Source organism: Lepidochelys kempii, chromosome 7 (genome assembly GCF_965140285.1).
Source record: "Lepidochelys kempii isolate rLepKem1 chromosome 7, rLepKem1.hap1, whole genome shotgun sequence".
Taxonomy (NCBI): Eukaryota; Metazoa; Chordata; order Testudines; family Cheloniidae; genus Lepidochelys; species Lepidochelys kempii.
The window spans coordinates 113474430-113485599 of record NC_136386.1 but is presented as its reverse complement, the minus strand read 5'-3'; the positions used below and the strand labels follow the sequence as shown (position 1 = coordinate 113485599).

The 11170-nt window shown below is 44.2% G+C and overlaps 1 protein-coding gene across 2 annotated transcripts in view; it reads right to left on the bottom strand.

The window, feature by feature from the left end:
- Nucleotides 1-6331: 6331 nt before the first annotated feature.
- Nucleotides 6332-11170, bottom strand: part of ABLIM1 (actin binding LIM protein 1) — a 314885-nt gene continuing 310046 nt past the window's right edge. Inside the window, exon 23 of one of the 2 annotated variants that reach the window (XM_073354293.1) lies at nt 6332-10147. In XM_073354293.1, the coding sequence (XP_073210394.1) occupies nt 10034-10147 (114 nt within the window). In that variant the 3' untranslated portion in view covers nt 6332-10033. The remainder of the gene's footprint in view (nt 10148-11170) is intronic. The other variant, XR_012160071.2, reaches the window with a different exon arrangement.

Below are 11170 nucleotides of genomic sequence, written 5' to 3'. Positions count from 1 at the left end.
CCTGTCCTGCTGGGCCCAGGCCCCAGTGGCCTGCTCATAGAAGCACAAGCCTGCAACCCCACAATCAATAGGGGGCTCAGAGCCAGCTGGTGCACCTCTCTCAGGTAGACTCTGCTGGTGGGGTTCCTAGGGAGCCCTGATCAGATATTAAAGCTGACAGGTGAATCCTACTTCCCCCTCCATCAGCTCTCACTAGTACCAGGGGTGCCCTTTGCATAGCCTTGAACTGCCACTGGTTGTTAATCTGGGCCAGAACATCCGCCCAGAATTTGCATGTGGAGCAGATGCTCGGAGCATAGACCTTTCCACCTCCCTTGCACTGTGTGGATGCTGTGGTATTTGAGACAATGCCTTTAACGGCTGAGCTTCCCAACCAATGAGTCTAGGCAGGGCCCTGTGAAACTCTGGTTGTTTTGTACAGCCAGTTGGACCCGGGCCTAGAACAAAGCACTGATCACCGACCAGCTCAATGTTCAGGGGTGGGCAGGGAACGGGCCATTCTCCACCGCACCAAGCCCTGGCACTCCCTAGGGATTTTTATGCAGAAGTCTAAATGGGAAGTGATGGAGCTTGGAGAAAGGGGAACCAGCAGAACAGAAGCCTCCCTGCAGAACAGTTCCTCTTCCCTGCAGGGCTATAGAGTCAGAGGGGGACACCTTACAAATTAAGTAGCTCCCCACAAGCCTCTCCCCAGCAATGAGGAAAGTGATGCCATGGCAACTCCAGCACCAGACCTCAGTCCTGGATTTGTCTCTGAGTGAGCCACGCTGCCTTCCTCTGATTTACCATGTGTCATGTTAAATCCAGAGAGCGCTGCTTAACACTTTGAGGGCAGTTGACAAGCTTTTTGGCTATAGCCCCGCCCATCACTCACACCTGGTGTTATCCTTCAAGAGAGGAACAGCTAGCCCTGATACTCTTACTAGACCAGGGCAAGAGGGGGTGTGGATTGTGGTTGCTAAAAGATGTTCTTTCATATACCCACAGCAGGCCCTTGTTGGACCGTCTCTTGAGACTGCCCCAGTAGCAGATATCCCAACTGACCAGCACAGCATGTACTGCTCCAGGTTGAGGTTTTCCCCACAAGAGATTGCTGATATGGTCCTTAAAATGGGAGGGGAAAATGTAAGTTACTAAGTAACGGGCAGCTTATTTCTGAGAGTCTGAGTTGCATTGTCACAGCTGAGGGCTGGACAGGAAATAACGGCAAAATGGAAAATACAAAGAGAAACATTGGGGTTCTAGATCAGCAAGGTACTTGAGCACATTTGCAGCTCTAGTGAAGTCAGTGGCACTGTGCACATGCTTATACTGAGATTGTAAGCTCTTTGGGGGCAGGGACTGACTTTGTTCGGTTTGTAGAGCACCTAGGACAGAGGGGTAACTGATCCGTGAGTGGGTCTCATAGACGTGACCACAATACGAATGTGCTTAAGTACCTTGCTGACCCAGTCCCTGAGTCTTTTCACGATGTGCCATTTCTGGGACTAAACAAAAAATTGAACTCATTTCTTGTTGCCCCCCTCCCCCCCCCTGAAAATTTAATCCACTCAGATAAGCCATCAACACAGTCCAGGTGTCACTACAGCCCCCACACTCTGCATTTGGGGATTCCACCACAAAAAGGCTCCCTCCTTTCTGCAAGCCCCACTGCCGATAACCTGGATTCCAGGAGCTGCTCCTGTTGATTCATTCAGCACCGTCTCCATGCTGTGAATACTATTTTTGCATTTGAGCTTGATTCATGAAAGGCCAGATTCATCAATGGAAAACAGGTGGGGAGGGGGCTCAGCACCTCTGGAATTCAGGCCTCACACACATGTAGCAAGGTACCCTGGAAAAAAACTTTAATGGGCAAACTCCGCCCCCACCCTATGGCTATGGAAAGTCCCTGGGCAGCAAACATGATGTGTGTGTGCAGGGGGGAAGAGAACAGGATTTGGGGGACACTACAGCAGGGCTTGCACCAACTGCACCCCTGACTTCCTGTGTGCCAATCTGTGGAAGGTAGGCTGCAGAAGTTCCCCCGCTCTCTCCCCCTAGAGGGGACACTGGGGCTAAGGGCTGCTATCCTCAGCCATTCCAGAAGAGGGATTTTTCCCTACCCACATGCATACCCAGCCCAGCTATTCTGGCTAAGGACTTGACCTCAAATAGCAACAGCAGAGACATGACAACACTCCCATTTTGGCGGCCCTTCCTGCTGTGCCCAGGGACCAGAGCAGTTCAGTGCAGCTATATTGTGGCTCACCTGGAGAGCTGGGTCAGGGGTGGGTTGGGTATGAGACCCAGAGCTGCACAGAATGAAAAGTACAATTGCATGTAGATTCTGTTTGCACTAAAGCAAAGACTGTCTTGGCAGCTTCATACAGTACTTCCATGCCAAAAGAGTCTGCTTTCTTCGGAGCATTTCTCTTCTGGGTGCAGGGTGGGAGGTGCTGAGAATCCCCCTGATGTGCTGAGTGCCCACAACTGCCACTGAAGTCAGGTGGAGTTGCGGCTGTTCATTGTCTCAGGATCTTTCAGGTGCATTTGTAGGAAGCTAAACAGGACGGCTCTGCTCATCACAGAGTGTCTATTGCCTCTTTCCAAGAATGGGTTCTTCATCTTCTGTATCCTATTCATAGATGGGAGGTTGAACTGGATGAAAAAGACCCCCATTTGGTGAGGTATTTAAGTACATGAGAAATCCCACTGACTTAATGAGTCATGGGTTGAAGAACCTTGCTGAATCGCTTAGCATGCAAGTTTGAGCAATCTTGCTACAAGGAAAAAAATGGGATAATTTAGATACCCAGTCAATATAACAGTCTTCCCTTTCTGACTGCTGTGACAGTTACTAGAATGCTTCTGAACCATAAAGTAACTGTGCTGAATTACCACTAGCCAAGTGGTTGTTGGGGTGTGTGTGTATATATATTTATATATAGATTTTCATAGTGACTTTCTTATGGGAAACCATGAGTACTGTACTGCTAGTAAATATCCTTTGCAACTCATCTGCTTCCATCTGTTCAGCTCTGTGAGGTTTTTTTTTGGTTCTTAGCAAACATCCTGATTTATAAAAAGACTTTAATAAAGGCCCATTAATATGAAAAAATAAATAAAAAAGGAATGAAACAGTTTGCATCCACCCCTTAAGAATAAAGCACAAAACTTTATTCATTGACTTGATCTGAGTACAACAGTGATGCAGATTATAGTGGCACAGGAGTGCAATATGTGTTGCTTGCAATATGAAAGTAGAGAAGATCAGTAAATGTACAGAACAGCAACCTCGGTCAACTTCTCATTTCGCAAACAAGCAGACTCACTGTATAGACAAACATCAATTCACTTTTACAGAAAGATTCAGAAATAGAGCTGTCCCACAAACCATTGAAAAAGAAAGGGAATCTTTCAAAAAAGCCTGGTTCGTCAGGTTTCTGAAGGGAGGGGAGAAAGCAAAATGAAACCTAACACAAAACAAAACCCCCATCACTAAAACCTATCAACTTAAAACAAAATATCCTTTTAAAGTTAGTTTTATGTCCCAAAACTTAAACCCTAACCATCTATAAGGCCCCCTTACTGCAAGGGTTGTTAGCAACTCACACAGTCACACTGCTTGCACAGAACAGTTTCATTAATGATGCAAAAATCTCATTACTATGCGAAGAAATGGCTTCTGAGATAGATATTTTTCTGGCCTAGCCAGCTGAATAAGGGCCTCATCCAAAGTAGGCTGAAGTCAATGGGAGTCTTTCCATTGATTTCAACGGGCTTTGGATCAGGTCCAAAAGACGCATATAGGCACCTAAGTCCCAGTGACTTTCAATTCCTCTCTGCATCTTTAGGAATTAGGCACATAAATACATTTGAAAATCTGGCCCAAAGTGCTGTGTTTGATACACTAACTGTATTCTGCAAGATTGTACAGCTGAAACACCTGTTTACCTCCAGAACAAAACGTAAGGCCCGTTTCAATCACAAAGCATGTAGGATCAATATTCTCTTCTGTGGATGAACATTTTGAGGAAGTAATTAACATAAATGCATTTCCTTGTGAGAAGCCCTTTGGGAAATGAAGTAATTCATGGCAACAACACTGATGGCCAATTATTTCCCCACTTCCTGAACCAGTGCTTACATTTAAATTAATATGCTTACTGGAGTCAGAGATGATGCCTGACAAGGGGGGCTTTCAACTGGAACGTCCAAATCTGTGCACGACACTGGTTTTCTTATCGTTTAAATGGGACACACAAGGTGGGGGAGGGAATCACAAGACAAAATCCACACCAGCTGCCACCCACTGTGGGCCTTGTAGCCAACCTCTGGCGGTGTTTTCCTACCAAAGGAGAAAGGCACATTGTTCTCTCATCACAGAGCTCAGTAGCACTTTCTATGCTTCTCATTACATTGCAATAGCATAAGGCCATACCCCAGCCCTCCCCAGTATGTGTCTGCGGCCCTTGTTTGCCTGAGCGGCCCCACGAAGTCTGAGGGGGTGAACAGTGCAGTGGCACTGGGACAGCTCAAGGGAGCGCTAACTGCAGGATCAGGACCCAAGTGTGTGTGGTGGACAGAGATGACCATGGCTCCTGGACAGGTTGGGTGCTTTGCTTGTTCCCACCAATGGGGGTGGGTGGCGAATCTTCTTGTGACTGTTCTTTTCAATGGATATAAAGTAATGTCCAACATGTGGAGTGTGTCATAGCAAAACAAAGACCAAACCGCCCCTACCCCCACAACTGAATCCTGAAAGGGTGTTAATAGATATCGAAGAGGGGAAAGGGATGGAGAGAAAGAGAAGGTTTTTCATTCATTACATACTCCTCTATCTTAAGGCCCAGCCCTTCTAAGGGCTGAGTTCTCCCAACTTCCATTGAAGTCAATGGGACCTACAGGTGCTCTGGACCGCTCAGTATTAGGTCTTTGGGATACAGCATTGGCAGTGCTGAGCGCTCTCCTCTCTTTCTAGGGGCTGATTCTGTGGTCACTTTTTACACCAGCTTTTTTCCATTGACTTCAGTAGACTTACTCCTGATTTACACCTGTTACTCCGGATTTACATTTGTCCATGACTCCAGTGACTTCAAGGGCTTTGAGAGTGAGCAGCACTTGGCTGACCTGCAATTATTTCCTCTTAAGTACTTTAAACTCACTTCTGAGGAGCCCTGGAGGACCGTAGCTGAGCCAGACCCACTCCCCACCTCAAGGCATCCCTGCCATATTTATAACAGAAGAAAATAATTTTCTCTTTGTAAAGATTAACTTGAATTTTAAAACTGGCCACAGCATAAACATCTCGAGAGAGGCAACTACTTCTCAAAGGGATTTGGCTTCAAAGGGTGGTGGCTAATTCAAGCTTAACAAATCTTTCCAAAAAGATTTAGTGACTCTCCCCAAATGATAGGACTTTTGGACCATCTGGGTGAAGACAACTTTCCAAGGTATGCCTCTGAATGGGGAAAGGATGGCAAAACCTTCAGCATCAGAGCAAGTAAAAGTTTAAAACAGGCAAACGTCAAAGAAAAGACAGTCCATGCCTGACAGGAAACACCAGGAAATTATCAGAATCACAAAATTAAGTCTTTCACCTTGTAAGACCAATAACCCGCTCATTACTTTTCCAGGCTGACTCTTTTCATCGCATATGGAAGCTGATCTGAGTTTACAAGTCACCACAAAGCATATTGAAGGAGCAGTTACTAACCAGAAACTGAGAACAAATGTGTATTGTCGTTAGATAATCTTTTCAAACTCTTAACAGCACTCCAATCTGTTTTAAGTGACTCCAGCATGAAGTTATCTACTAAGGAAGACAAAATAATATAATGAAGCTCCTCAAACAAGTTTTGAAAGGGGAAAAAAATGGTTTCATGTTTCACCGGGAAGATGAAAGTGTTAGACATGTCTAAAATCTTCCAAATCTATCCTTCCAGCTACTGGCTTAAATCTGCAGAGAAGACACAATGCACATATTAAGATAAATGCACTATTATTCTGATTTTCAAGCCTGAGTGGAAATGAGTTCACTTACAATATAGTGCAAGGACATTGGACTGGCCAAGTCTTCCTTCTTTCTGGTTTATATAAAAATTCTTGTGTCTTTTTTCTGTCTCTTAGTTGACAGGAGAGGGGACAAAAACGGTAAGTCATATTACTTGATCCCAACTACACTGACGAATATTGCTAAGTTTCAGAGTAACAGCCGTGTTAGTCTGTATTCGCAAAAAGAAAAGGAGTACTTGTGGCACCTTAGAGACTAACCAATTTATTTGAGCATAAGCTTTCGTGAGCTACAGCTCACTTCATCGGATGAAGTGAGCTAAAGCTTATGCTCAAATAAATTGGTTAGTCTCTAAGGTGTCACAAGTACTCCTTTTCTTTTTGTGAATATTGCTAAGCTACACACAGCATTCCTCAGCAATCTCATCACTGCTGGTATGGGTGCTGTAGACCTGAATGAAAGACAATAAGTAATGGGCAGCATTTTCAAAAAGAAGTGCCTATGGCCAAATTCTGCACTGATTTACACCCAGGCCAATCATGGCAATGCACTAGTATACTTAGAACATGCGAACACATCAGCAATCAGGTAATATGCATTTGTATCTGCAAATGGGAACCTACATGAACAGCAGCATATCTCCAGGGAATGTTGAAGAAGGAGGGGGAATTTAACTACATCTTGAAGATATGTCCCAAAACAACAGAATACGGGAGTGGTACTAGGGAAATGATTCACAAACTGATTAAGGAGCCCCTCCCTGGGGCTATGTCTCTGTTTACAAGGCTGCTATTTGCCTTCTCCGCCTGATGGGAAGGTAGAAAAACCTGTGGTGAGAATTACTAGCTGCTCACTGGAGAAAACAGGCCCCAGGGCTGCAGCAGTGATCCTTAAAGTCATGGCATCTCCTAGGGTTTGTGTACACAGGGACATTCAGGAAAGTTAAGATGAAATAACTAAAGTTGTGAGGTAAAGCAACATTAATTCACAGTAGCGGAGAATTTAGCGACAGTGAACTAACATCACTTTTGTCTTGAATGACAGCATTTACACAGGGGTGTAACCCTCTGTAATTAATGTACTTTAACTTCACACATTTATCTGATTCATCTTAACTTTCCTGAATGTCTCCATGTATTTCTTAGTAATGGAGAAACCTATGGTTGTAAAGAACAATGACACCAGCTTCTACATAGTCTACACTCATCTTCAGGATTTTGCTAACATGTCTGGAGCATCTAAATTGGCTTCTCTTTCGTTTCTTTCTAAGCAGGGATAGTGACAATAGGTTGGAAACTGGTAAGAAATAGATACAATCTAACCTGAAGTCATTTTTCATAGCTTGGGTTTTTGAAAATAAAGCACTGAAAATAAGCAGATCAGAAATTTTGAAATTCAAACTTTGCCGTTTTTCAACTTTTCCGTGGATAACGTTCCCGTGTCTGTTGTGCAGATGTTTATTAATAAATCTAGAGATGGAGGGAACAATGTGGTCTGCAAGCATGCAGCTTTTCCTGTGCTATGCAGGAAAGCATCCTTTGAACTGAAAATTAGAACTGCGAAAAAGACGCAGACTAAGGCTGACCCTTGAAATTATTGCTCACCAGCATCTGTCACACTATGTTCATGTGGAGTCATCTGCAGGGTTGGGGCCTAAACACTTTCAGAGATTTTTTAAAAACTGATACCCAAAATATCCATCTTGAAATTGAGCCATAATCTGCAAGAAACAAATAGCAAATTTCAGTAAGTCCCAACCCTAACAAATGCCCTAATCATAAGATGTTTGCCCCTTCAGTGTGTTGTGTTTGGTTTCATTGGTAACCCGGATTTGCATCTCACATTTCAGTTATTCCACTCCCATTTACTTGTTAATAGTAATCTGGAAATGTTTATTATGCTTGTGCTGGAACTTGAAACAAAACAACATGCTGAACTGATGCTTGCTGTAACCCCACTGAAATCACAGGGATAGCTCAGTGGGGGGAGGGATAGCTCAGTGGTTTGAGCGTTGGCCTGCTAAACCCAGGGTTGTGAGTTCAATCCTTGAGGGGGCCATTTAGGGATCTGGGGCAAAAATCGGGGATTGGTCCTGCTTTGAGCAGGGGGTTGGGCTAGATGACTCCTGAGGTCCCTTCCAACCCTGATATTCTATGATTCTATGAATTACAGCACCTCCACCAACTCATCCCCTGGTCTGCACCATCCCTTTCCCCTGGCTGTGCTCTTTAGCATGCAGGCTGGATGGATCCCCTGGATAGGTCCTCCAAATACTAAACCCACTGCCCAGATCTCTTCAGTGGAACAGCACTGGTTCTGTTGGATCAGGCCTCTCTGGGACTGCAAACAGAAAGCAGGTTTTGCTTAATTCTGCACATTGAGAAGATTAGTTATTGGACAGCATGCTGTCCTGCTGGAGCAGAAGTGCAAAACTCAATGCAATGATCCAGAATCTCACATCTCCTACACGACCTTACAGACCTAACCACCTCCTCCTCCTGATGTCTATGTGTTAGTCCTCATTAACAGAAAACACAAAAGCCTCTGGTGTCTCCCATGAGGACTATCAAATCTAAAAGGAAAATCTTGACATCCCTTTGTAGACTAGCACACTCATAAAAGAGAGGGATACATTGGCAGTTCAGCTCCAATGTAGAGAAGATGCTGACCTTTCAGCAGCTAAACATTCATTCGGGGAAGTTAATGTGTTCCTCATGTCCCCGTGTGAACACAACCTGCCTTCCAAGCAGTGAAGTTATATACAGGCAATCCTCACACTCTGGAGCACAGTGGGAAAAGAATGCAAACAATAATAAACATAACTCATTCAAAAAACTATCCTGCATGACTTCCTGCACCCTACAAAGCATGCCAGGCACAAAGGAAAAAAAACAACAAAAAACCAAAATCCCAAGGCTGCATCTTTGTAGCATGAAAGAAATTCCAAACCCTCTTTTCAAAGCATAAGTGAAAACACGGTAACAAACAACAAAAGAAGTGCTCAACTTGATACATTGTGCAGTATCGTCAATGTCTGCAACAGCGATTTAACCAATGAGACTGTACTGGGAAAACATGGTGCAAGATAGGGCTATTTCACACAGAAGCCTCCCTTCCTCTGCCAAAAGGGGTTAAATCGCATGTCTGCCCACACAGAAAAAAATTCTCTGCTGGTGCAACTCAGTGCAGCTGAGCCGTTTTTCAGTAGCAGGGAATTTGGCCCAAAGTCTGTGGGTGTGCACCGGAGCATACATTAGAAGAATTTCCTTTTAACCCTTTCATTCCCTCCACCCACCCTAAATCCCCAGACTAAACAACAAGAAAACTGCCACTCCTACACCATTCCCTTTACTTAAATGACTAGTAAAGCCCAGGCCATGTTAATTAAAGCAGAAAGTATGGAGGAGGGAAGATCTGAAAACATACACAGCAATTCACTATTGATATCCTAGCATATATGTAGTACAAGTACGAGCAGGGAATCTGTTTTCCAATAATTTGGTTGGTATGCAGCGGAACAGAGCAAACTGCCTACCTCGTTCTTTCATAACAGAAAGAATATGCCCTTTTAAAACAGTGCCAGTTAAGAAATGGTGTGCAAAAAGGATTAATTTTACCATATGGGTATACTACAGAATATATGTATATATATTCATTTCTTGAAATGATTACAATTCTTTCATTCTACTAGGCATCCTAAGAGCACTTCCTGGCTCTAGCAATAAAGTTCATCATATTCTGGACAAAAGAAAAGGGAATATTATTGAGGGAGAAGAAAAGAACCGCTTCCTATCATGTATACAACATGTAAAAAGTTTACACATGTGAAAACTACCATCGAGTTTCTGAACACAGAAATTTTTACCCCATTGGCAAATGTTCATCTTGGCCCAATTGCTATGAATACAGGTGCCTTTGTCAGATTTTCCCTTTTTGGTGGATGAGTAAGTTGCTCTCCGAAGAGAATTTGGACTTTATCATACAATATCCTATGCAATTTGTTTTGTTTTGTTTAAAGGGCTATAAATGTAGAGTGAATTAAAAGAGTTTTGCTTTCTTCTTCATGTCGTTGCGTCTCCAAAGAGGTAACTTGTCAAACTCTTGTATTGTCATGCCAAATATTTCTTGAAAAACTTCCGGTGCTAAGTGACGCTGGAAAAAGGGAGAAAAGCACAGTCAGTAACAACCAAGGAGATGTCAATGGAGAACGGGCTCATTAAAGATTGCATTTCGAAGCACAGCAAGTCTCAGGGAGCTAGGGTAAACTGGCAAGCAGCTCCAGTGCTAGCCTTAGGGGCCTGATTAAAGGTCCAGGGACACACACTGAAATAATGCTAACAAAGCTCTCAAAGTGCTTTCCACCACGAATGAATTCATAATCATACCTACATCTTATATAGTGATTTTCATCAGTAGGTCCCCCAGGCACTTTAAAAGAGCGGTCAGTATCATCCCCACTGCACAGCTGGGGAAACTGAGGCACAGAGAAGGGAAGTGACATGCCTAACGTCCCAGCCAGCCAGCGGCAGAGCCCGGAAGTGAACCCAGGTCTCCTGAATCCCACTCCAGTGCTCTATCCACTGGGTTTCACTGTCCCCCATTAATTAGGTTTCTCAGCTCACTTGCGACATAGGTATTACTGTTTCCATTTTAAGAGAGGGAAACAGACAGAGAGTGATGAAAGGACTGGGCCAGCTAGCATGCAGCACACGTGCTAGGGAAAGCAAGGTTTGACTAAGCCATCTCTCCAGCAAATCACACTCCCTTGAAGCTGTGGTGCGTCAGCACCTGCACTGGCCACACCCCCTCATAGTGCTGTCTCAGACTCTACAAAGGTTTCTTCCTCAGCTGCTGCTTAGAATATGCTGGGTGTGGGGACGAAGCTCTCCCTGGTGCATGAGCAAAACACAGGGCAGAAATACACCTATAGCCCCCAGATCCATTCCTTTCAAAACATATAGAAATGACCATAATGCTGTCTGGATATTGGTGGCCCCATTCAAAACCGGGTTTATAACCACAAGCCGTCAGAACATCGCACAACTTGCCCAAGTCTCCTTAACCCACACTGATGAACAATTTTTAATGTGGAAGTAGAGATATAAACCTCATGCTTCTAGACATAAGGCAAACACTAACTAATGGCAGCTGGGAAGAAACTTCTGCTGTGGGCAG